Source organism: Equus przewalskii, chromosome 15, assembly GCF_037783145.1.
Source record: "Equus przewalskii isolate Varuska chromosome 15, EquPr2, whole genome shotgun sequence".
In the NCBI taxonomy this organism is placed as follows: Eukaryota; Metazoa; Chordata; class Mammalia; order Perissodactyla; family Equidae; genus Equus; species Equus przewalskii.
This window is the reverse complement of record NC_091845.1, coordinates 41621102-41647052: the sequence shown is the minus strand read 5'-3', so window position 1 is coordinate 41647052 and position 25951 is coordinate 41621102. Positions and strand designations below refer to the sequence as shown.

Below are 25951 nucleotides of genomic sequence, written 5' to 3'. Positions count from 1 at the left end.
AGCCCCAGCTGCCCTTGGAATCTCCTGAGGCCCCGTCCAGAGGCTCCAGCTCAGCAAGAGGTGGGTGGAAGGGTCCTGGTGAATGTGAACTCAGTGAGGGTGCACTGGTCCTGGAGAGGCAGTGGTGGGCCGGGGTCTCTGGAGTGGGGCCGCCCTGAGGCAAGGCTGTCCTCACTTGTCAAAGGACAAGAACTAGGTGAGAACGGTTGGAGGGCATTAAAACACCGGCGAGTCGCCACAGTCCCGGGTAAGCGTGAATGCCCACAGCATCCTGGGTATCCTCACTCTTCATCAACCTCCTTCCAGGGACCTTCAGGGGGATGCCACAGGAGTTTAGGGCAGAACCAGAGCCTAAGACCCTTCACTCAGGCTGCCACATGTAGCAGAACCAGCCAGAGAAAGCTTCACCCTCGCCCCACTGCCCCATATCATCTCTGAGGGCCTGTGGGTGCCCCCCAGCCACTACCACCTCCTCGCCCCGAGGCTCCCAGGGGGGAACTCAGCTTTGGGCTCAGGTGTGACTGAGCTTTCTCAGAATCTCCCTCAGCCCCTCCCTCACACGCTGAGGTGAGCGCTTCGTTTATGAAGGGCATACCCGGAGCCAAGAACACTGACCTGAGTTGCTTACGTCCAGGGCATGGAGCCAGGGTGGGCCCAGCCGCTGGGCCCGGCTTGTCCTCCATGGCTGCACCCCTGCAAAATCTGCCCACTGCCCAGGCTTCACCCCTGAACCACTTCAGAACACAGTCGCCCTGCCTACTGTCACATCTCCTCTTAGGGCAGGGGGAGCTCCTGTAGGTCACCTGGCCCAAGCCCCTCGATGTGGGGAGAAACCGAGGCCCGAAAGGGATGAAGCTGCCACAAGATCCAGCTCCTGTGTCTTTTGGTCCCACACTAGGACTACCATGTAAACCAAGTCCTCCCCTCCCAAAGGCATCCGAGCTCCCACTGCCTCCCCGCCCCGCCCAGGGTCCCAAGCCAGAGGTGCGACTGTCAGGGCACAGGCCCGCCTCATGCTGTCCCTCTGCACACAGGCCACAGAGGTCACAGGTGTGCAATTCCCGGGCCACTTGGGGCTCCACTGGCGGTATGGCAAGAAAGGCGCGCTTCCTCCCCAGACCCTCCAGCTTGCTCCAGCACCGCCCTTTGCATCATGGATACGCACCACACCAAACTCAGCCCCTCAACTGCATACCCACGAGGGGAAGGGCCTCCCCAGAGGCCACCCACAGGTCAGGGTGGAGCCGGAGCTCCTTCTGCCTCCCAGCCCTGAGCAGCCAGCTTGCCCTGGGACACAGGTCCCCAGGAGACCACTCATGGGAAAAAGGCCCAACACAGAGTGGTCACTACCACCTTGGAGCCTTCTGACCAGGAGTGGAGAAATGGCACGAGACTGACAGTGACATGAGAACTTCAGTTACAGCCCAAAACACTAAAGGCAGACTTCTGGGAGGACCCCAGAATCCAGCAAGATGGACGGAAAGTCCTTTACAGACCACCAAGTCCATCATTTTATAGATGGCAACATTGAGGCCCAGAGAGGCCTGGTAACTTGGGAGTAAGGCACCAGCAAAGAGAAGCCAGGGGCTCCTAGCCCCAGCCTGTGAGCTGCTGCAGGTCACAGAGGTCATCCAAACCTGGCCCAGTGGCCTAAAGAGTGGCAGGGGGAAGGGAAAGGAGAAGCCCCCAGCTCTGGGGCCACATCCATCACGCCCAACCCTCATCCCAGTCAGGGCAGCAGCGGTATCTCCCTGCAAGAAAATAATCGCTCATCTCCTCCAAGAGCCACCTCCACGGGCCCATGCTGCCCGCTGCTCCTGGGTCCACAAGGGCCAGGCTGGGCCATGCTCGCTCCCACGGGAAGTCCATGGTGGCCCCTGCAGTTTGTCCAGGAAAGGCTGAGCTACCAGGACACCCTGGAGTCCCAGCGGCTGGGCAAGCGATGCAGCCTCATGTCTTCCTTCTGGATGTGCTCGTAACAAGACTGGTGGGAGAGAGGCGAGGATGAGGTCAGCTGGTCTGCCCGCTCCCGGCCACGTGCACAAGATCCAGGGCCCAATATTGGGGTGCGCTCACCTCTCGGGCCTGGACCACCTCCAACTCAGCCCTCAGCCACCCTGCAAGGAAATGGGGCCCTCCCTCTCCTACTGTGCTCTGGGATACAGCCTGGAACACACTCCAGGCCCTGGGGATCTGAGGGCTGGGATGCACTGTGGCCATCCCCCACCCCCACCCGGCCCCTTTTAACAAGGGCAGGAGCAGGGGCTGTGAAGACGCTGCGATGGAGACACATAAGCTGTGAATTTCAGCTCATCCCTGTGATGGTGTTTGGGGTGAGGAAGGGGCTGGCCCACTCCCTCTGTCCCTCACCTCCAGGGCTGTGAGCAGAAAGTCATACAGGCCTCCTATGTGGATAGGTTCCATCAGGTCACGGATCAAGTGGATCTCGGCTCCCAGGTGCTGGATTCTGGAGAACCACCGCCCCACAGTGAGAGGGAGAAGAGGGCATCAGGGACAGGCACTGAGCAGCTGAGGAAGGAGCCCTGGCCTGGGTGGCTAGACACCTGGGGTGTGGCCCCTACTCTGCTTCTGGCACTCATGGGTGGGTTCCTGGGACCCTGCCCTCTCTGGGCCTCAGCTTCCCCATCTGTACCAAGAAAAGCTGTGTCCACAAACCCTGATGTTCAAAGACCAGAGCACGTCTTGGTTGGGGGTGGGATGGGGCGGGGCAGGGTGGGAAGGGATCCTCCTGCAGCCTACCCCCCAGCTCTGTCTGGCTGGGCTCACCGGGCACGCGATACCACATAGATGAGCAGCGGCAGCAGGTCGTCCATGGGCAGCTTGTGCTCCTGGCCCAGCACCCGTGACACGGTGGCCTCAATTTCCCCATACGTCCTCTCCAGCACCTCCAGCTTCTCCCGGGGGTCTACCGTGGTGCTGCAGCAGGGGCACTGGCTCCAGATCAAGGCCCCTGGGTTCAGTCCCAACCAGGGGCCCCAACACCCCTGCCTCCACCCCCACCCTCTGGAGGGCACAGACTCACATGATCCTCTGCAGACACTCGGTAGCTGACAGGAAGCACTTGTCCCTGACCAGGGAGCATCTCTGCAGGGAGGGACAGCAGGCTGGATGAGGCTGCAGCTCCTCCGTGCTGTCACCTCCTTCCCAGGGCCGGAGCTGGCCTTGAGGCCCTTGCCTCCCACCCCTTCTCTATCACTGGCTTCAGCACAGCCCTACCCACAGGGTTGGGTGACACAGGGCAAGTCACAGCTCCACCATGAGCCTCAGTTTACTCAACTGTAAAGTGGGGTAAATGGTCTCCAGGAGGTTGGGAGGATCAAAGCGGATAGGAAGACAATCATGACAGCCAACGGCCACTGGGTGCCACCTACTTCTGAGTGCCTAAGTCAACGTCTCTCAAACCCAAGGGCTTGTTGAAACACTGATTCTGGGTCCACTCCCTGAGTTTCTGACTCAGTAGGTCTGGGGAGGGTCCAAGTATCTGCTTTTCTAATAGGTTCCCAGAGGCTGCTGCTGCTGCTGGTCCAGGATGCACACGATGAGAACCACAGCCTGTTGTGCACCAGCCCACCTCCTCCTCACAGCAACCCCGTGTAGTAGTACTAATACTACAGCACGGAGTACTTTCTCAGACGAGGAAACTGAGGCACAGAGGTCAAGTACCTTGCCCACGCTCACACAGCCAGGAAAAGGGGGGAAGCTTGCTCACCGGGCCGGCGGCTGCACCCTCGCCCTCGCTCACGGGAGACAGAACGACGCAGGAGGCCTGGTGTCGCCCCCGTCCCCGCAGCTGCCCACCCGGCCCCTCTGCAGTCTCTGAGCAGCAGTCAAGCGGCTGAGGGCTGCTTGGAAGCCTGAGCAAATTCTGGGGGCCCAGCTCAGGCTCAGGCCTCCCTCTCCCTGGGGCAGGTAACGGGCCCACCCTTGCACCTGATTGGTCGTCAGCTTGAGGTCCTTGAGGGGCCACAGGTGCCTGAAATCAAACAAGTGAGATGGAAGGCTTTGCCAGGAGCAGGGGCAGGCCCTGAGGTCAGAGGGCAAAGTCCCTGTGCATCTTGCCCCCAGCACGGCTGAGAGCAGCTAATGGGTCCACAGTGGCATCCTGGAGTGCATGTGTGGAGCCCAAGGCAACAGGGGGCTGGGAGGGATTCCTGGAGGAGGGAGCCCTTCATCTGGTCCCAAAACGTGAGCAGGACTTGGCTAGGGTGAGGGGCAGGGGGTGGGGGAAGCAGTGCTGCAGGCCAAGGGACCCTCATGAGCAGAGTCCTGGTGGTCAGGCCAGAGTGAGAGTTGGGGAGACTGTCTGGGGGCTTGGCAGCCAGTGCAGGCTGGCAAGCAGGGAGGGGCACAGACGCCAGGCAGTGCAATGCAAGGCAGCGACTTGGGAGCTAGTGGAGCAGGGAGGCCAGCATGGAGGAAGTGGCACAAAGGCAGCAGGGGTGGCTGGGGAGGAGGGACCCTTGGGAAGCTGCTGGCGACCAGGTGTCTGGGCTGGTGACTGTCAGATGCAGGAAACATTCACCATGATGGAAAGAGAAACCATGTTTTTGGGGGTGGGTGGGAAGCACCCTCGCTATGTGACGGAGGAGACCGGGTGTGGGAGGAGAGGGAGAATGCATGCCCTCCATCGGGCGGGGGTCACTCTCAGTATCAGGGAGCAGAAGGGGCACTAAGGAGAAAGGTTATTTTGGAGACCAAGGAGAGAGGGGAGGCCTAGCCCTGCTCCAGGACCAGGCCCCTTTCTGCCCTTGAGGATCTCCGCTCCCCTGCTCTCAGTCAAGAGCTAGGAGCGGGAGACCCTGCCCCAGTGGTCAATATTGAGGTAGGCCTGGCCAATATGCCACAGCCAGCATTCAGGGGGAGGCTCAAGACCCAAGCCAAGCTAGTGAGGAACTTCAGGGGCCCTACTGGAGCTGTCAAGAGGGAGACACCAGCTCCCTGAGAGGACAGTAGGAAGATTGAGCTGGGAGAATATAAACCTTAAGTGCTGGTGCCGTGTTACCATAAGCGGCAGCCAGAGACAGACCAAGAGAGAAAGAGAGTTGCTTCCCTTTGCCATGCAGTTAAGCACGGAGATCCAGCCACACCTGAATCTAGCCACACGTGCATAACCCTAGAATTTCATGGGTACGTGAGCCAATTAACACTCCCCCTTTTTTGCTGAAGACAATTTGAATTGCACTGGTAGCCTCTGCTCCACAAGAGCCCTGGCACACACGGCACGGGGGGATGGCTTACTTCTGCACGTCCAGGAACTCGAGCAGCTTGGTGTCGGGGAAGAGGCTCAGGTGGGCAATGCCCTGGCTGTAGAGACTGTCCTCTCTCTCATGAAGAAGCAGGTAGAGAGTGAAGAGCTCTGAGTAGAAGCTGGGCAGCACGAGGGGCAGCACCAGTCCATGCACCTGCAGGTCCCTGAGTGACGGTGACCAGGCTGGGGTCAGCAGGGTGAGGGCCTAGCGGTGGGGATCACTATTCATGATCCCCATTTAATTCAAAGTAAAGCCAGGGCCCTGGATAGACAAACACTCAGCAGCCATTCCAGGCTAGTCCAGTTCTGCCTCCTGGTTTTCTGCGTTTCCTAGGACTCCAGGGGGAAGTTTTCCCTCCTGTCACATACACTTTCCCAGGCCTCCTGCAATGCAGTGACAGAAAGGCCTCTCTGATCAGGATCTCTGGGCCTGGAATCTGAAGGCAAGTTGTAAGATTTGGTCTCAGGGGACCAGGAGAGACAGATTTAATGACCCACATAACTCCTGCTCTGTGTGACCTTAGGCTCAGCCCCTACCAGGCCTCAGTTTCCCTATCCATGCACAGGGAGAAGGAGGGTGCCTGGGGAAGTTGCTCACCCTCTGCACACTCAAGAGATGAGGTTAAGATAACACATGTAGAATAAAGATGCACTTGGTGCATTGTACAGGGGTCCCCGCCGGGGTTGCTCAAGGAACAGAGGTCGTAGGTCATTCTGACCCCCAAACAGTCAATGAATGATGCTCGGTCAGTGGCATGAACTCTCAACACTTCCCCAGGTATAACCCCTTCCCCCGAGCACAGGTGTGAGGCCTCCCTGGACCCAAGCCTGGCTGCCCCAGGGGAGAGGACCCTGCAGACCCCATGGGAGCGCTCACCTCGTCTCTGCGTCTTCGTCTTCCTCTGGAGCCTGGCCTTTGCGCTGTAAGGCAACCTGCAGCAGACCCCTGCAACCCAAAGAGAAAGGGACGGCATGGCTGCCACCTCCCAGAGCACCGGAGCCACCAACTGCCAGGGAAGCTGGGCTTTGTCCCCTAGAACCATGGAGCATGAGGCCTGCAGAGCCGAGCCTCCCAAACCTCAGCAGTCAGGAGGCTGGGAGTACAGGACATCAGCCCAAGAGTCTCGGAGCCCCGTGACAGAAGGAACTGACGTGTCCAGGACCCCCATCTGTAATGTCTGATGGGGTCGCAGCTCAGCCAGGACTGGAGATGAGGTCTGAGGCCAGGGTGAGGCTCAGTTTAGAGTTCCCCTGGGGTGAGGGGTCGGCCCAGGGCCTGGTGGGAGCTTGGACTCTGGCCATGGCTGGGCCCTGCTCTTTCATCTACCTTCTAACCCCACTGCTCCCCAGCTGCACACTGACCAGCCCATCCTATGTTTCCTCCTCGATCCAGACCTGAGGGAGAGGCGCCATTCCTGCCCAGGGCGCCAAGCAGAGCTGACACCTGGAAAGGGCACAGCCCACCCGCCTGGGCTCCCAGGGCAGTGGTGGGCCCCACGTGCCACCGAGCTCACCTGTAGGCGGCCCAGAGTTCCTGGGCGTGCTGCTTCACCTCCTCCTGGGCCAGCCCCTGCAGGTGCTTGTTGGCCCCGATGCCTGCGTACGTGGCCTGGAAGGTCAGCATCAGTGTCCGGAGCACTTTTCCCAGGGGGTGTAGCCAGTTGCTCAGAGCCTGGGCAGGTGTAAAGGCAACAAACAGATGCTCAGGCCGGGGGCTGGAGCACAGCCTGCCCAGACACGACCCCCAAGTCTGCTCCCATTTCAGAGATGGGAACACTGAGGCCTCTGAGGAGAAAGGGGCCACGGGCCTGTCCCCTGGGGTCAGCAGCAGGGGGCAGTGAGAAGGTCGCCTCCCGGCAGGCCGCCCTCCCCAAGGCCTCTCACCTTCCTGAGGCACTGCTGCAGGGCCTTGGGCTCCCGGTGCTGCAGCAGCTCCTCCAGGATGTCTTCCATTCTGCATGCACTGTCCTCAGAGTGGCTCCTGGGGCACCGTGCACACGTCTCTCACCCACACCTGGGCCCACGCCCACCCTCTTCAGGAAGCCTTCCTTCCTGTGCCCTCTGAGCCCCCTGACCTCAGCACAGGCCCTCTGGATGCCCTCGTGGGTGCACACGCACACGCACGCTGGGCCTCACCTCTCACAGCACAGGTACTCCTGGGACTTGCGCAGCTCCTTCGAGCTCTGCACGTGGAAGCCCAGCAGGGCCTCTTGCAGCTCCGCAGGGCAGCCAGCGCGCACGAAGTCCCGGAAGGGGCCGTAGACGCCCTGCCAGCGGCTCTCCATGGGGAAGGCGCACAGACCCAGCTGCCTGCAACAGAGATGGTGGGGATGAGGGGCAGATGGAGCTATGGTGGGTAGGACCCTGTCGGCGCCTGGCCCCAACTCAGGGCCCAGGAAGGGTGGACGGATTTGGGGGACAGGGGGGCTGACCTCCAAGGCTCCTGGAGGACAAAGGAGAGGTGGAGAGAAGGACAGAGAGAATCTACTCCACGGTGGAGAAGAGAGACAGGGGCACACAGAGCCTGCAAAAGGAGACAAAGATCTGGAGAGCTGGAGGCCAAGTCCAGAGAGTGCGGTCTTGGCCTAAGAGAGCCCAGGGCCCGAAGTCCAGGATTCCCCTGCCATGAGACCCCACCCTCCCTCCCACCACAACGGGCTCCTTCCTGAGCTTGATCCTGTCTTGGCCAACAGGCCTGAGGGGTTCGGGGCATGTGTGTCTAGTGGACACTGTCTAACGGGTCACTGCCCTCCCGTGTCATGCTCACAGACTTTCCTATACCTGCACCCCACCGGGCTGGGTCATATCCCGACGGTTTGCTGTCCACTCCCAGCTCCTGCTGTCAGGAAGCAGCATGCAGGGACAACAGATCAAGGAGTCAACTGTACCCCCTCCCTACATCTGAAATGCTGCCTGGGACCATTAGAACCACCATCCACACCTCAACAGACATGGCGAGAGTCACCACTTGAACTAGAGTTTTCCAAGTAAAAACTCTGTCCCCGTGGAGAAGAAGCCTCTCCCCTTCTCAAATATCCCATGATAGTGACACCGAGGCACTTAGCAAGTTTCCTTCTTCATGTTGGCTGCCAGGGAACCCAGAGCCAGGTTAAGTTCAAGTATAACCACTGTGAGGCCTTATCAGTACTTCCCTTTCTTTTAAGCTCAACTCACACTTTTATTTTTTATTTTGCTCTTGTTTGTTTTGTTTCATAAACTGTCTTGTATCATTCCTAGAAAAAAAGCAGGGTTTAAGCAAAACCTACACATGATATTTTGTGGCATGTGGAGTTATTGCCACATAGTCCTTGATTCCAAGAGTCTCTCACTGAGGGTTGTGTGACCTGGGCTCTCTTATCCCTCCAAAGAGCCAGGAGCAGTTCAGAAGGCCCCTGTGATGAGGCCTGAGTCCTTGGGGTAGAAACACACACAGACACCCACCACAGGCCCTGGAACGCGTGGGCCAGATGGGCAGGCTCTTACCTCTTGCGGGTGCAGCTTGGGTCTGGGGGGAGGGCAGCTGTATCCAGAATGCCCTGGGTGTGCAGTCCTCCTCCTGCCTCGCTGCCAAAAGAGCCCTCCAGGGTGAAGCCATTGGGGAAGGTGACCTTGCCCTGGAAGCCGGGAATGGAGGCAGGGATGTCCGTCCACCCATCTGTCTGTCCAGCTGCCCTTCCAACCAATTGTGACAGGCCTCATGTTGTCCATCCTGTGTCACAGAGGCTAGAGACTGGTGGGTGGCCTTCTCACCATCACCCAATCTGCCCCATCTTGAGGGGCTCATAATCCTCCATCCCTGCAGGAGCCCCTGACCAAGAGCTGGCCCGCTGCCCAGGGGCTCATCTCTGAGGGTGAAGACAGGGAGAGAGAGAAGATACTCACAGGTCAGAGTGGGGGAAGCACTGCTGCAGGGTGGGGGGAGGTAAGTCCAGAAGTAGGCAGAGGCCTGGGCAAGGCATGGGGTGCCCCTGGCCCCGGGGAGGGGAAGGCACAGGGTGCCCCTGGCCCTGGGGAGGGGAAGGCGTGGGGTGCCCCTGGCCCTGGGGAGGGGAAGGCGTGGGGTGCTCCTGGCCCTGGGGAGGACAATTCTTTGCTGCATGGGGCTGTCCCATTCATAGCACTCCCAGTCTCCACCCATGAGCTGCCACAGTGTCCTACAGTCATTACGAAACCAAAACAGTCCCCACACTTCCAAAAGCCTCAGCAGGGACACAACTGCCTCCAGCTGTCAGCTCACACAGGAACACACTGAAGGACAGTGACTCCAGGGGCACCTGCCCAAGGCACTGATGCTGGTGGTGGAGGGGGTGGATTCCCAACTAGGGGGCCAGTGGGAGGACAGATCCCGGAGACCACGAGCACCTTCTACATGCAAGGCAAGCCTGCTGCCCCCTCCTGACTCCCGCCAGGATCCAATCACACCTCCGCAGCACGGAGGGTCGCTGCACCCGCCCCTGGATGTGGTGGAGATGGGAGACGCACTCCTCGCCCCTTGCCACCCACTGCCCACACGCTCAGCCCTGGGTCCAAGAGCAGAGATTACAGACTCCAGCCAAGGCCTCGGCAGGGAGTAGAGTGGGGTCCCAGGGGCCCTCACCTTCCCCACAAGGGTCAGGTCTCTGGTGAAGGTGCCCTCGTACAAGGAGTCGTCTTCAGTGAGGAGGACACCTGGGCCCTAGGGAAGGAAGCCAGGGAGAGTAGGAGCAGTGGGTTAGGAAGGACAGGGAGACTGGGGGAGGGAAGGGGACGGGAGGAATGGGGGAGGTGGGCATTCACCCCTGGGGCAGAAGAGTCCTGAGCCCTGTCACACCTCCCAGAACTCTGCCCAGGTGAAATGCCAGCCCTCGGCCCTCTGTGCCCTGAGTACCAGCCCATTGGCCTCATCCTGGGTCACCCTGAGCACCATCCTGGGACCTGGCTCCTCCTCTCCAGTGGCCTCTCTCAGGAAACCCCTGGGGGTCCCTGCCTTCACTCCTATGTCTCAGGAAGTGCTGGGCTTCTCCTGAACCATCTCTACCTCCCTGTCACTGACCCCAGGACAGTGGAGCTGATCAGGCTCCCTTGCTGCACTGGCTGCCAGGAAGCTCAGAGCCAAATGAGATCCAATTTGTGTTCTACGTATTTCTGAGTCTATTTTATGTGCCTATTCTTGCCTTCTCTTCCTCCTTCAATTCTTCACAGAACAAAGTGGAGCATAAACAAACAAACAAGCCATAATAACAGTAACAGCCATGAGACCAGAGCCCCACTCTGTGCCAAAATACCTGGCAGGGTGGAGATGAGGCAGAAGGTGAGTGTTGGTGTGCCTGGGCTCAGGAGCAGGTTCTCTGACCTCTCTGAGCCTCACATTTGTCACTCATACATTAGGGACCATGACATGACCTGCAGGGTGACTGGAAGGATGCCAGAGATCATGCTGGGAGGCTCAGCCCACAGACCTCAGTTAGGGGTCTATAAATGTTGGCTGCAGAGGCTGTTGGCATCATCATTACCATGTACTTCATTCTTGCATTCAGCTGAGTGTTTAAGATAAGTAGCTAACCTGAGTTGCAGATGGAGAAACTGAGGCTGGGAGGGGCAGGGACTTGGCCAAGGCCAGAGTAGGGAGCTGGCAGAACTGGACGCCAGCCCAGGTTCTGGCTCCCTCCAGCACCTAGAAACCCAGCTTCCCGCCCCATCCACCCCTGACCAGCCTCAGCGCAGCTTTGGCGCCCCCAGAGCAGGGAGGTTCCAGAATTCAGCCCAGGTGCAGGAAGAGAGGAGCTCAGGACAAACACAGGTCGCCCCACTCACCACCATCTTGTCTGCCTGGAAGGTCCCCTGGTAGCAGATGCCTGCCTGGGTGACCATGACCCCCGGGCCATGGCGCTGGTCAGCCTGCCACATGCCAATATAGCGCTCACCCCTGAGGGAGGAGGGGGTGTGGCCAGAGTTGGATCAGAATCCGTCCCATGCACCTTCTGTGTGCTCTGCTGGCATGGGAGGGTGGGCACACAAGGAGCAATGACATCGCCTGAATCCACTCAACTCAAATCCGGGGCAGGCGAGGTCAGGACCACAAAGAGGAGCAGCTGGTGGAGGAGGGATGGAGCCTGCCTGGGGGAGGGCACCCTGGCAGGCTTCCTGGAGGAGGTGGTAAGAAGGACAAATGGAGTTGGGGGTGCGATTCAAGCAGGTGCAAAGCCATGGAGGCAGGAGTGTAAGACACATGTGGGGATGTCCAGTGGTCTAGAAGGCTGGAGGGGTGCATGGGCAGCACAGCAGGGTAAGGTCAGAGAAGGAGTCAAGGCCTCGAATACCAGGCAGAGGACCCTGGGCTTAGTCTCACAGCCCAGAAAGCCTAGAAGGGCTGTGATCCTTAGACGGGACAGATCTGGGGTAGAAGCTCCTCTCCGACAGAGCAAGGAGGCCGGAGTGGGGAGGCTCCTGCACTCAAGGGCTCCCTCCTCCTGAGCCTCGGCAACAACTGAGGGAGTGGAGAGGAAGTGAGGGACTTCAGACTCAGGGGACAAACAGAATGGACCCACGGACTACATGGAGCCCACGCCCTGAGGAAATTTGCTTCGTGAGGGTCCTCTCTGTCCCCTAGTCCTAGGGGGGCTGCAGAGTGCTCACCTGTCACTGTCCTCCTCGACGCCATAGCCACTCCTCTGGCCCCTCTCCCAGTGGCCCGTGTACTTGCAGGGCTGAGGGGCCTGTGGGGTGCTCTCCAGGACCCCAAATCCATGCCGCAGACCTGCCTGGAAGTAGCCCTTGTACACCTTGTCAGTGCCGTACCTGGAGAGGGGCACCGATGGCTGGCCCCGTCAGCCCAGAGGACACACCCGTCCCATGAGCCCACCCGGCCGTCCGGCCCAAGGTCACTTACTCACAGATGCCGTAGCCGTTCATGCTGCCTTCCCACCAGTGGCACTTGTAACAGTCAAACTTGTCCTCAGAGGCCCGGGGCACCAGGCGGATGCCAAAGCTGTCAGTGTGGGTGGAAAGGGAGGAAAGTCAACATCGGGGCCACCGTCTGGCCCGAGACACCCCGTCCCACCTGCTCCATACCACCCAGGAGTGTTCCTGCCTCCAAGGGGCCTTCTCAGATGATGGGGAGAATCTCACAGGTGTTCAGCGCCCCCTCTTCTTCCCAAGGGCCCCTATCAGCACCCCTCACACCCCCATCCTGACCCCAGGCACCCTGGGAGCACCTTCTGATCCTGGACCACTCCCTCCATGACCCGCCCCACCCTCGGAGCCTCGGTTCCCCTTTTGAACAATGAGGGGAGCTGGACCAGATGGCCTCTAAGTTCCCGCTTGAGCTTTGGGAATTTAGGATGGAGCCAGGCTGGTGACAGTGGCGGGGTGAAAGCCATTCCCCTGCCCACATACCCTCCCACATCAGCCCCAGCCTCACCCATGCTCCAGGCCCTGGCAGAAATTCCCTACATGGTTCCGTCCGTCTGGCCACTTCAGGGTCCCCCTGGAACACAGTCGAAGTCCACAGGCATCAGGCCCACCAGACCGATCCTTCGACACACACAGGACCCCCAGCCAGCCTCCACTGCAGACTCTCTGAGGCCTAGGTTCCCCTTGGACTGGACTCTCTGCCTCCACTCAGCCCTCTTCTCTGAGCTCTGTGACCCCATAGGGGCTCTCAGCCCTTCTCTACTCCTGGCACAACTGCCCCAGCAGCCTCATGGGGGCACACTCACCAAACCCTGTAGCAAGAGCTCTGGAAACATCCAGGTTCCCTTTTTTCCCTTAACCAACAGGAAGCTCAGAGCTAAACTTCAAGCTCAAGCCAGATGCTAGTCAGTGGGGTTTCTAGCATCCTCCTCCCTCTTCTGACGTGGCATTACTTTTCCTATCTTTTTGTTCATAAGCTTCCTCCAGCCCTTTCCGGAAGCAGGCAGGGTATCAGAAACTAACAGACATGCTTGCAAGGGTAACTCTGGAGTCCCTTCTTTTTCCTGGGTCTTGGTTTTCCCAAATGTAGCACAGGGAGGGGCCCTATGTTCTTCAAAAGCCTACCTGCCCGTGGGGTCAGACCTGCGACTGAGGCGAGGCTCACCCTATAACCTGCCTGGAGGCCTTAGGCAAGAGCCACCCCTATGACATAGGTGATGACATGCCCACAGCCTTCTCGTGAGGACTGATGAAGACAGGATGTCCACAGACCATCTCCACCCCACCAGATGGTGCTACGCAGATATGACAATGACTCCTCCACCTTCCTAAGAACAGAACAGCAACTGCGGGTCCCGCAGGCCGGCCACCTGACGTCTGCCCCATGCTCTCCAGCGTCACCATCATCATGACTTTATTTTGCAGACACCTACTATAGGCCAGGTCCTGTCTAAGAGGACTTACGAGAGACTCTGGAGAACAAACAGAACTGACTGAACTGACCACAGGGAGTAACAGCCTTTGGTTCTTGCCCCAAGGCAGACTTCCAGGAGGAGCCCTGCCTTGCTCGCCCCAGAGCCCCGGTCACTCACTTGCCATGGGGCCTGCCCCGGCACCACTCGCCCTCATAGGTGGCCTCGCAGAGCCGGCCCTCCGCGCGGAAGGTGTAAGCTGCGCTGCGGCAGGCAGGAGCTTCGGAGGCCTCCAGGCCAGCCCCCAGCACCGGGAAGTCCTTCTTCCCACGCAGGGCCTGGCACACAGCTTGGGTAACCTTCCTCTGCCAGACCACCTGGTGGGGACAGGGGAAACACAGGACAGGTCACTACTGCTGGAGGCAGCCCCTCTAGGAGGCACCTTCGGGGGTGGCTCTAGGTAGCCCCTTCCACTCCCCGCCCCCACCACGCTCTTGGGGGACCTCCCCAAGTCCCCCTCCTTGGGGGACCTCCGACTGCTCCACACTGCTCCTTAGGGCCTTCCACCCAGACCTAAGATCCTTGTCTGCAGTTTCAGGGCCCGACCAGAGAGCCAGACACAACCACTGGGCAGGGAGCAACACGGCCCCAATCCTGGCTTCACAAAGAAAAATACCCTGTTCTCTGATGCCTGACCTCAGACTGACTCGTGACCCTCTGACCATGACCCCAGAGGCCTGACACTCCCATGGAGCCTCCACGGTTGTATACTTGTGCCCTCCCCATCATCTGTCACCCTCCCTAACTCCCGTGACCCCACTCCCCCAACTCACAGTTCATCTGCACTCACCTGGCCCTGAGGGTCCTTGGAGCTAAAAGAGAACTCTTCCTCAGGCGTGAGGAGGTGAGACGTGCACCTGGACAGATGGAGGCGATGAGTAGGCCCCAGCTCTGGCCAGGAGAGTGCTGAGGGAGGGCCTGGGGTGCAGACAGGTTTCATGGGGGTGGAAGGAGGGAAAGCCAGGGGTGTCCCTGGAGGGGCCTGCTCACCCGTCCTGCCCAGGATCCACCCACACGAGCTTCAGATCAAAGGTGTGGAAATTGGAGCCCTGGAAAAAGATGGGGCACAGGCGTCCTCTAGAGCCCAGACCAGACGCTCTCCTACTCCTCCGACCCAGCCTAGCCCCCAAGCACCAGGCCGCTGGCATGCCCCACGGTGTCCCTCGGCTGCCCAGTCCAACATGCCAGCACTGTGTCCCTCATCACCCTGCCTGTTCCCCATCTCCAGGGAGCTCCTCCATCTCCCTTCCCACCCGAGGGCCTGGCCAGGAACCCCGGAACAGCCTCCTCTGCCCCCCACCATCCTGCTCCATCATGGCCACCAGAATGATCTTCTGGAAACACAGCTCAGACCCTGTCAGCCCCTGCTGGAAACCTCTCTAAGGCTCCTATGCCTGAGGGATAGAGACCTCACTGTGAGCCTAATACCTGAGACCACACAGCCCACTCCCAGCACATGTGCCTTAGCCCCACCCTCTCCATACCATGGCACCACAGCCACTCCACACTCGCACCTTCTCAAGCTCGCCCCAAACTCTCCTGGACCTGAACCTCTGCTCATGCTGCTCCTCCTACCTGAAATGCCATCCCTGCTGTGAGAGCCAGACTGAGCGCCCCTTCCTCTGAAAGATTTTGTGTAGTGACCTCCTGCCTGGTGCCATAGGAGGAGGAGGAGGCACCAGGCCCAGGCCTGAAGGGGAAGAGTGCGCCAGACACAGGCCAGGGACAAGAGTCGGTCCGGCAGAGATAACAGGATATACAAAGGTCCAGAGGTGGGAAAGGGCTCAGAGAATTTAAGTTATAGTATGGTCAGTGTACGTGGAGCAGAGAGAGTGAAGTCGGGAGTGGAGGGGAACTCAAACTGAATCAGAACAAAGCCCAAAATGAGGCTTCAGGAGACCAGGGTTTGGGTGGGACAAGTAGCTTCCCTCCTGGGCCTCAGCTTCCCTGACTGCAGGGGAGTTCCAGACTGACATTGGAAGGAGACAAAGAAGACAGTGCTGTGGCTGTCACAAAGACAATATGAGCTAGGGGCACTAAGCACACTCAAGTTTGCTGGCCATGTGACAATCCCAAACCCAGGCCTGGCTCCCTCCTGACTCCTATAATGCTGAGGGCTCAGGCCCACGTCTATGTGGTTCTCTTCTCTAGCAGCCTTGCATGCACCCTGAGTGGTTCATCCAGCCCTCCTTAGCCAACAAGGGCCATCTGGGGTTCCTCTGGGGTTCCTCTCCTATTTGAAGAAGAGAACTAAGAGTTGTCTGGCATCCGGTAAAGGAGCAACTCGCTCACAATTATCCCATTTTCCAGATGAGGAAACCGAGGTGGAGACATTTAGCAAGGAGCCAGCTGGGAAGCATCAAGGCTGGGATGCACCTCGAGTGACCTTTCCCCACAGCCCACATGCCTTCAGAGACAGCTCCTGCATGCTGCCCACCCCCAGACCCCAGTACTCCGCCTTTCTGCCCCCATCTGCTCCCCATGAGCCCAAGTTCTCCCTCCCAGCTGTTTGTCTCTTTCCCACTCCTTTTTCAACCAGACCCCAGACCCCCCCTCTGGCCCCAAGACGTGTGGTCAGTCCCACCCCAACCTGTAGCAGAACGAGGGCATCATCAAAAAGCAGCACGCGCTCTGCCCGCAGCAGGGTGACTGTCACAGGTACATCCTGGCTGTCTTGCAAGAGTCGGCGAGCAGGGGTGCAGAGCACATCCTGGTGGGTGGGGAGGTGCAAGGCTCAGGCACTGCTGTCCTGGATGCTGCCGGCCACCCTACCACCTGCTCCTGCCCTGGACACCTCCCCCCTCACTCCAAGCATCTCCTGGAAGCTCCCAGGTCAGTGATGGACACTGGGGCTCTGAGGTCTGCAGGGTCCTCTTGGCCACTTCCAGCAGGGCAGCACAACTTCTCATGAAGCTTCACTTTGTCCTCCCCGGCCCCACCTCACACAATGGCCCCAGACAAGCCCCATCAAACCCCATCTCACCCGGGATTCTGCCATCCCAGCCTCTCTTTGGCAATTCTTGTCCCCTTTACCTGCTCTCCTAATTCTCTACTAATCCTCTGGGTCCCAAGCCTGTCACACCCTCTCGGGGCACAGAGGACTTTCCCCATGCAAAGGGAGTCCATGCCACACTGGGCAGTGCCATGGGGATCCAATCGTCTGACATCCCAGAAGACAGGGTCAGTTCTGCTGACAGCACTTCCCCAGAGCCAGCTCCTGACCTGGCCGAGGAGGTGCTCAACAAATAGGTGAAGATGCTAGACAGAGGGATCTCACAGCCACCTGGTTCAACCACCACCCCTACTTCCAGATGGGGAAACTGGCACAGAGAGTACAGCAAGCAGCTAGAGCCACCCAGCATGTCCCCACCTGATGGGAACCCCTTCCCTGACCCCTTCCCTGACCGCCCCTTAGGCCTTGAACTCACCCTCGGCCGGCTGCTCAAGGTGTGCCAGAGGGCCTGGGTGGCCACAGCCTGGTCCAGCGCCTGCCTCATGAAGGACTGTAGGTCCCCAAAGAGGGTGGCTGTGTGCACCACCAGCTCCCGGCTGGGGTGATGCTGCAAGCAGGGAGACAGAGCAGCCAGGCAGGGGCTTAGCGGAACCTTCCCACCCAGTGATGGCTGCCCCCCACCCTGGCCTGGCCCAACCTGCTCAGGAGGCCTGGGTCTATGCCACAGTTTGCCCTTTCCTCCCTGCCAGCTCCTCCTCTGGGGAGGGACCAGTATGAACATGCTTCCAGGGGAGTCAGGACCACTCAATGACTCCCCTAGCTGGGCCCGGGCCCTGTGTCCTCACTCCCAGGACTTGATTCTACATCTGCTCTCTGGGTCTCTGCTGGCTCCACCAGTGCAAAGCCATGTACCTCAAATCCCCCAGAACAGGATCAGGTCCCCAAGGTATGGCCGGGTCCTTCTCAAACCACGGTCCTGAGAAAGGCGGGTCCCCTGAGCCAAGGCCCTGTTTCTCCCCTCATTCAGCTCCCTCACAGGTGACAGGCCCAGCAAGCAGCACCTTCCACCCCTGCTACCTACCTCCCCGATGGTTTCGCTGAGGCTCAGCAGGAGGAGCACGTACTGCTGCACATGATGGGTGAGCGGCTGGCGGAGGGCCTGGACCAGTGCTGTACCCACCGAGCCCTCGGAGCTCATGCCCCACAGCAGCTGCCGCAGCACCTTCCGCTGGGCCCGCCAGTACTCGCTGAGTGGAGGAAGGGCCACAAGCTACCTTCACTCTCCCCTCCTCCATTCCTGCACCCACCACCATCGCCTCCCTGCTCTGGCTAAGCCCCCCAGATCCCAGGACCAGTCCCAGACCCCCAACTTCTCTCCTATCAGATCAACACAGTGCCTGAGTCAGGCTATTGGAGATTTAGTGACAATATCTCCGAGTTGAAAGGGATCATTGACTACAACCATCCACCCTGAGGAGGAGGGTCCCTCCTTCCTTGCCCGCCCGCAGGGTCAGCCCTGGCTAGTGGCCTCACCAGGCTTCCCTCCCTCTATCCTGACATGGATCAGTGTGAAACTGTTCGAGCTCAGGAGGAGTCACGGGCTGTGACAGTCGCTGCTCTGGGGACTGGGCTTCCTCAACCCTTCCCTCCGAGACACCCCCACCCACTCAGAGGCCCAGTGCGGCACCCTGGGCTCACCTCCTCCTCTTTGCTGCCTTCTGAAAGGCCTGCACCACCACGCAGTTCGTATAGGACTCGATGTACCTGCAGGCAGCACAGGCGACACCCTACAGGCCCAGCTCCCAGCTCCAGATCCAAGGCCCTGCCCTTCAGGGGCCCCCAGATCTCACTCGCTGAGGGACTGTGGCCCCGAGCGCCCAGACAGTGGCCTGGCTCTGGGCACTGGTGACCTCAAGTCCCAACTGACCCAACTAGACAATTCAAACTCACAAAGTATTTCTTCCCTGGGAGGCCGTAGGCTCAGGTCTAGAAAGTCCGAGCCTGCGCCAGGCTAAATGCCCAAGCCCACTGAGGCCGACCCCAGGGGAGCCCCACCCCAGGCTGAACCAAACCTTTGCCTAAGTGCTGACCCAGCTGAGCCCTAGTGCCAGGTGCTTTCTGACGCCCAGGCTGAGCCCCAGTCCCCCTCGACTGCCTTACTCCACGTGAACCTGCAGGACATGGTCAGCACGACGCAGCAGCAGCAGGGATTCCAGGCCGACGGAGTCTGGGTGGCACAGCCTCTCCCGCAGCGAGTGCAGGCTTTCCTCCATCACCTCCCAGAGCTGCTGGGAGCTCCCGTGCAGCTGCTGCAAGAGCCGCAAGCACTCTCTGCCCTGGGGATCCGAGGGCTCTGGGGCTGGGGGTGGAACACAACCACACTGTGAGGGGTGATGGAGCCACTCCACCTTCCAGGGAGCACACAGAGGCCCTGAGTAGTCACCTGAGGGCCAGCAGCACCCCAGCCCTGGAGCTGGAGCCAGGGTCCTGCATCCCTGGGGTCCTCGGGACAGGATTGGAAGCCCATGTGTCCCCTTGAGCTCAGCAGGGAACGAGAAGGCTGGAGTGGTCAGGAGCCCCGTCGAGGAGTAAATAAGGGCACATGTCCACCTCCTCACTAAACAGGGACAGCACTGATGACCTAGGGGCACCAAGTACACTAATTCCCTGAGTCTCTAGGCTTCCTCGGGTCCAGCATATGGAGTCTGTAGGGATCCTGTAATCCCTGCCACTCATGGATGCATGGACAGAGCTCCTGAGAGGAAGGCACCTGCCCAAGGTCACTTCATAAGTGAGACTCAAGCTGGAAGTAACACTTAGACATCCTGCAGTCCGATCTTGCACCAGGTGAGAACAAGATGAGAATCCAGGCCTGTGTGCTGGGAGAAGTAGAATTTTTGTCTACACACTGCCAGATCTGGGCTAGAACAGGGTTCACGGCCTGGCCTCTCAGGATACCTCTGAGAAGGGAGCAGCCAGCACCTGGGGGCTAGGACTCCAGGCCCATCAGAAGATGCCCATACCAAGTGTTACCACTCCCATTTTCAGCTGAGAAAGCTGCAGCTCAGAAGGTCCAACTAGGTAGGACTCCAGCCCCTGGGATGGTCTCTGTGTCCCCTGCCCCCCCCTGCCCCCCCACAGGAGAGCTGAGACTCACCAGCTGTGACCAGGGGCTGGAGGACAAGGCTGTTGATGCGGGCAAGGGTAGCCAAGAAGACCTCCTCCAGCCGCAGCAGGGCTGCCTCCTCAGGGCTGCACATGGTCCCGGTGCTGGATTCAGAGCCTGGGAGCGGGTCACAGTTTACAGTGAGACAGCACCGGGCAGCAGGGTCAGTGCCCACCTTCTCAGGCCATTTGGCCCACGACCACACCACATCGGAATGGAGCAACGAGCCTGAGTGGCCTCAAAGGGGAGTTCCTGGCCTGGCCACTTACTCCTGCCCCACTCTCCACCTGGGCCCAGCTTAAGGGAGCCTGAAGAAGTGGGAGAGAGGGCTCAGAACTGCCCAGGGAAGCATCCCTTTTCACCTAAAAAGGCAGATGCTCTCAAGGCCAGTTCTGGCCTCCTCATCTCCCTGATCAAACATCCACCATGGCTCCCAAGGGCTCAGAGTAATACCTAGCAGTGCTCTGACCCAGCACCCTCTCCAGTGAGTCTCTGGACACAAGGATATACTGTCAGAGGAGTCCAGTCTTTTAATCAAGGTCATGGCTCAGGACTCCTTGAGGCTAAGAGGGGACCCAACAGGGCTGTGTAAGCAAGGAGAGGTCTGTGGGAACAGTGGGGGTTTCCTGCTGGAGCCACGAAGGGTGGGCAAGAAATAAAGAGGCAGAGAGGAGGATGAGGGATGCAGGTGGTGCAGGTGGGGGAACCATGAGAGCAAAGGCTTGTGGGCATGAGGGTCCAGGCTCCACGGGCGGCCCACCAAGAGCACCCTAAGGGGCTGATGGAGGAGCCCTGGAGGACCTCAGAGCAAGGAAGTGGTGGTACCCAAAGTCAGACTTGGGGAGAGGGACTTGGTGACAGTTGCAGAAGAGATGGTGCTGAGCAGGGAGAGGATGAGGTCAGCATGGGCGGAAGCCAGACCCTCATAACCCTGCTGGATGGGTCTTTGTCAAGACCTGGGGGCCATAGGGGCAGGTGAGCTTGAGCCCTTGGACTTACTGCCCTGGAGTGAAGGACCCTCCAAGCAGCAGGGATCACCAGGGAATGCATCCTCCTGATGGGAGGGAGGGGCAGCAAGGGGCCTGGGCTCAAACCTACCTCCACAGCCAGGCTGCAGCCTCCAATCGGACATAGCCCTCTCCCACCAAACTTTGGTGCCCTCACCTGGCAAAGGAGGTCATCTGCCCAGATGACCTGACCAGATATCTCATGTGGAGAGCTAGAGAGTCTTTTAGTCCAAGACCCTCAGACTCTGCCTCTCCCTGGCTCTGACACTCTGAGGCTCTGGAGTTAGCTGACCTGGGTGGGGTGAGAGACATAAATTGAGGCAGCCAATGATGGGCAGATGACACAGGCAGACCCAAAAGGGCAAACGAGAAGGGGTCTCAGCCCTCCCCACCCAGTGCCAAGGACACCAAAGAGCATCCCAGGGTCCTGGCAGAGCCTACAACTCCCAGGGAATTGGCTGTGAGGCGGGTGCCTCAGACCTCTGGCCCAGGGCCCAGGACCAGGCATTCCGGCCCCACCTTTCCTGCTACTGCTTCAGGAGGGCGAGGCCTTGGGAGGGTGAGGCAGGAAGGGGAAGCGGCTGGACGCCCAGCTGCAGCCTTCTCTCTCTGCTGGCCCCTGCAGCAGCCCCAGCCCCTCTGGGGAAGGGAGCAGGTTGTTCCAGGTCAGCTCAAGCAGACCAGGAAAGCCCAGCCAAGGGGTCAGGGGTGCAGCAAGTGTGGTCTGGACCCACCTGATCCTCACCTGTATCTCCAGAAACTGATGTAATGGAAAGGTCCTTTGAGGGATGACCTTTGACCTTTCCACCCTCAGCTGGCAGTCAGTCACGGTCTGAGCTGAGAGGTGAGGACACTGGCTAAAGGCAGAGGGGAGAGGGTACAGCCAGGATGGGAAGTGTAGACTAGGAACCAGATCAGGGTGAGCCAGGAACCTGCAGCAAATAATTCGCTGCTGGGAGGCCTTGAGCACCAGGAGCCTCCACACTCACCTGAGGGCCAGGTAGCAATCCCCCCGTCCCCCCTGCCAGTGCCACACTCAGGGCAAGGAGCTCTCAGTCCTTCTCCACCTCAGGCTTCCTACCCCTTGCCCCCATGGGGCTGGCAGAGGCTCCCTTATGCTGGACCCCTGGCCCACACTTCAGCTGCTCCCAGAGGACCCCCTCCCAACCCCTCCCTGGCTGTTCAGCCCTGGTCATGCCCCAGCTTCTCCACAGCCCTGCTCCTCTCTGGGCCTCAGTCATCTCCTCTACCAAATAGGGGTCCGACTAGATCAGAGCTTGTCAAACTATTTTAGTCCTCCCTAAAAAGGATAAACTGATGCAGCAGAGCTGCTCTGGGTTTGGGGACCTGGTCCTCAGCCTCCCTTACCTCTCCAAGCAGCCTGGGGCCCCTTGGGACGAGTCTGACAGACCCCCAGTGACCCAAGTTTGCAGACACTATTCTGGGGCCCTTCCAGGTATGTGGCCCCAAAGAGATCTCTGACTCTAGGAAACCAAGTCACACTGCCCGGAGGAAGGACCAGAAGTTAAGCATGGCTCCTGAGGTGGCACAGGGGCGGGAGGAGGCTGCAGTTGAAGCTGACAGTCCGGTCTGGCAGCCCCGAGAGGCTCTGCTCCCAGGCTAGGGAATTTGGGGCTTCATCCTGGAGGCACTGAGGAGAGTGTGCAGGCAGGGATGAGGCAAGGCATGAGTGTGCATGAGTGTGTGTGTTTGCAGGGAAGGAGGGGGAGGTACTGAACCTTAAATGAGAGGGACCCAGCAGGAGTACTTCCCTCTCAAATCCTAGTCCCACCACCAACCCACCCCTCTCTGATCAATGGCATGGCCTCCTTACCCTCTCCTTCCATCCAGTTTTTAAGGTTCCTTAGTAATAAGCTGCACAGGACATACACATGGGGAAACTGAGGCCCAGGAAGGTATGGGAGGGCCCAGAGATACCCTACATAGAACACGTATAGGGCTCAGACCCAGGCCTCTGCCTCCCAGTCCCACCAGGCTCACCTGAGCTAGGTACTTCTGAAAGGCTGGGCAACTCACCTGAGGGCACACACCTGGAAGGGCCCAGCCTCCTACCTCCCCAGGCAGGCTTGATGCTCACCATGGGGCGGGGTGAGGACAGAACTGGCTAGTCTTGGCGTGCCTAGGTGAGTCAGCTGCCTGTCCCCATGGTGATCTAACCAGCAGCCAGACCTGCTCTCTCCCTTGCATTCTTGGCCTCTGTCCATGCTGTGTCCCTTTTGGGCAGGGTCGCTGAGGCCTCCCCTGCCCTCTCCAAGGCCTGGTCCCTCAGGCCCCTCAGCCACACCCTGTTATGGCACCCACTCTGGTATTTCCTGGTCTGGACAGGCAAGAAAGTTCTGCTTGCTGTGGAGGCTCTTTCCTGGGCTGTTCTGGAGCCCCCTGGATCAACCAGGAAGCCCAGTGGTAGACAGAGGAGAGAGGGGCTGCCCAAGGGAAGGGGCGCTGAACCGTCACAGCTGACCCTTCAGAGTCTGCACCTGGGGCTTTCCCCAGCACCTTTCTCTGCCCCTCTGTGACTCCAAGCCTCTTGTCCTAGACCCACACCCACTCCCAATCTCTCTCTGGTTGCATATTTCACAGCTTATCTTCCTTTCCCTGCCCAAGCACACAAAGTCACTTTGGGAAACTGCAGTTTCCCTAGCATCGGATCCCGTCCCAGCCACCCGGCTCATGCCTTTTCACTGCAAATACCACCAGCCGGCGTCAGCTCCTCCTAGCAGCCTCAGGCTGGATGAGGCCCCACGGCCCTCGAACCTCTTGCCCAAGCTAAGACCCTGGACACTGCGCTCGTGCGGTGCACGGCCGCGGGGAGGAGAGGGATGTCCCTGCGCTGCCCCTAAATGCGAGCCGCGTAACCACGGGACAGGCAGGAACAAGCTGAACCCCGCTGGGACGGAAGGGGTCTTTGGACAAACTCGGACGGCCCAGGGGTGAGCGCCACTGGGGACCGAGGTATCGTGGAGGGACAGCGACGCAGCGGCCCGAGGGGGCGCGAAGGCCAAAGTCCCACCTGGCACCAGGAGAGCACGGAGCAAACGAGCCCGCCCACAGACGCGCGACCTCCACCCCGCCCTTACCTGTGCGCTCCCGGCGCCCAGCGCACGGAGCGCCACTGCCACTACCGCTGCTCCCTCGCCGCCGCCCCCACGCCGCCCAGCCCGTCTCGGGCCGGCCCCCATCCCGCCCCCGTCCGCTCCACCACTTCCCCCCACGTCTGCCCCTCCGCCGGTCCCCGCCGCCCCGCCCCCGTCTGCTCCTCCACCCGCCCCTATTCCGCCGCCCCGCCCCCGTCCGCTCCTCCACCTTCCCCCACGTCCGCCCCTCCACCCTAGTCCCCGCCGCCCCGCCCCCGTCAGCTCCTCCACCCTCCCCCCCCGTTCCGCCCCCACACCCCCCTCCTCTCGTCCACCTCCCCCGCCCCGCCCCGCCGGTCTCGGGGCCCGCCCCCCGCCCCACCCCGCTGCGCTCCGCCCTTCCGCCCCGCCCCGCGCCGCGCCGCGCCGCGCCGCGTTGCTGGAGGCTGGTGGGGTTAGGGGCCCGCCTGGAGGAAGCAGGACGTGGTGTCCGTGCGCTCTCGCTCCCGAGGTTTCGCCTGAGCTCTCCCTCTGGCGTTCTCCAGGGTCCAAAGGCTCCTGGGACCCAGCGCGGGTGGCAGAGGTAGAGGGAGGGGAATTGGGAAGCTTGACCCCTCCGCCCCCCACCAACGCACACACACTCAACGCTCAGGCTCGCCCCTCTGCCCGGGCGAGGGCTCCCAGGAGAGCCAGGCGGTGTCCGGGAAGCGGCCTGCGTTTCCGCGGCCCGGCAGGGCCTTCCTAGTCCCCCTGGCTCACCCTTCTGACGCTCTGCGGGTCTAGGGTGCTGCCCCGTGACCTCCTCGACGCGCACCGAGTCACAGACGCCCGCACAAGCGGCGCGCTGGGTGGGTTCGTGAAACTTGTAGCCGAGAGTGGGGTAAACCGAGGCTGTGCCGCGGTCCCTTGGGCCAGGCGTCAACGACCAGTTGCCACTCCTGTCTGTGTGATCTTGGGGAAGGCTGGGGGCCACTCTTCCCTCAGCCACTTCCCACTCACTGGGTGACTTCACGAGCATTACCAAATCCAGTTTTATCATCTATGAAATGGGGCAAGACCTGCCCAGCCCCTCTCCCTGCTTGTCCTTGGCTTGGGGCCAGGTAATTTGTCCTGGTGGTGCCCAAAGGACAGCCTCCCCTGGGTCCACCTGCCCTTGGCCCCCTGCAACACAGCCAAGGGCCCTTGCCCAATCCCACATGCACACACCCACCTGCACCACTCCCACATCGGCTGCACACATACACAATTCCACAGTCAATGGAATGTAGTGGTGTGTACACTCATTTGTGCCACATGGACCCGTCTACTATTGAACCCACTGGCAGGGCCTCCACGTTGCACACCTTGAGTGGCAGCCCTGTACATGGGCACATGTATGCAGACCATGTGCCTGTCCACATGGACACAGACTTACACATTGCTCCATGGAACACACACTGACTCACACCCAGACACACACAGAGATAAGTGCAGAGTGTACATGTCCTCCCATGTAAGAGAGTGCCCTGGGACACAAACACGTGTTTATGCACACACAGGTCTCACCCAGGCCTGGCCCAGCCCCAGAGCTATTCTGGGCCAGGCACCAGGCCAGCAAGGTCAGAGACTGCCAGCTCCCAGCAGGCCCCAGCCGCTGTGTCACAGGCCTAAGCCACCTAGCCCCCACCCCCAGCCCAGGCTAAGTCCAAGATGCCCTGGATCCCAGCCTGGCTCCATGACTGGGGGGGGATCCCTGCTCCCTACCACCTGCTTTCCCAGAGCTGAACCTTGATCCCTGGGGTTTCAGGCTCCAGGAGAGAACCATCCACAGGGTCCCTGGGCCACTGCCAACTGACTCTGCCCGTGGCTTCCAACTCAGAGGCCCTGGAGGCTGGACTGGATCCCTACAGGAAACCCACAGGAGCTAAAAATAGTATACAAGGGACAAACAGAGTTCTGCATGCCAGCATTCACGCCACCATGCATGGAGGAGAGGCTGTCTTACAGGGGAGCCAGACTGGGGAGCCTGGGGGTCCAGAGCTCCACCACCCCAGACCTGATGGCTCACATGGGGGTGGGGTGCAGGGGGCTATGGGGACTTCGTAAGAACTAGAAACAG

At 60.1% G+C, this 25951-nt stretch overlaps 1 protein-coding gene across 16 annotated transcripts; it reads right to left on the bottom strand.

The window, feature by feature from the left end:
• Positions 1 to 1487: 1487 nt before the first annotated feature.
• ALS2CL (ALS2 C-terminal like) lies at positions 1488 to 24816 on the bottom strand. 16 transcript variants are annotated; one of them, XR_011527461.1, is made up of 28 exons: positions 23857 to 23967; positions 21504 to 21615; positions 20916 to 21050; positions 19743 to 19868; positions 18746 to 18944; positions 18284 to 18349; positions 17667 to 17832; positions 17061 to 17192; positions 16223 to 16342; positions 14623 to 14681; positions 14423 to 14489; positions 13753 to 13949; positions 12669 to 12734; positions 12138 to 12236; positions 11885 to 12046; positions 11063 to 11174; positions 9867 to 9944; positions 8753 to 8883; positions 7406 to 7579; positions 7154 to 7250; positions 6784 to 6941; positions 6147 to 6215; positions 5260 to 5433; positions 3952 to 3994; positions 3044 to 3105; positions 2788 to 2951; positions 2371 to 2467; positions 1488 to 1984 (listed from the first exon to the last, which is right to left on the bottom strand). XR_011527461.1 is itself a non-coding variant. In XM_008520323.2 (28 exons), exons 4-28 carry the CDS (start codon positions 19843 to 19845, stop codon positions 1904 to 1906), a joined length of 2862 nt encoding a protein of 953 aa, XP_008518545.1. In that variant the 5' UTR covers positions 19846 to 19868; positions 20916 to 21050; positions 21504 to 21690; positions 23857 to 23995; the 3' UTR covers positions 1488 to 1903. The 16 variants fall into 16 exon arrangements, 12 of the variants coding, with proteins under 12 accessions (XP_008518545.1, XP_008518546.1, XP_070433237.1 ...); XM_008520323.2 differs by having other exon boundaries at positions 2788 to 2937; positions 21504 to 21690; positions 23857 to 23995; XM_008520324.2 differs by having other exon boundaries at positions 2788 to 2937; positions 23857 to 23979.
• Between the last annotated feature and the right edge of the window lie 1135 nt (positions 24817 to 25951).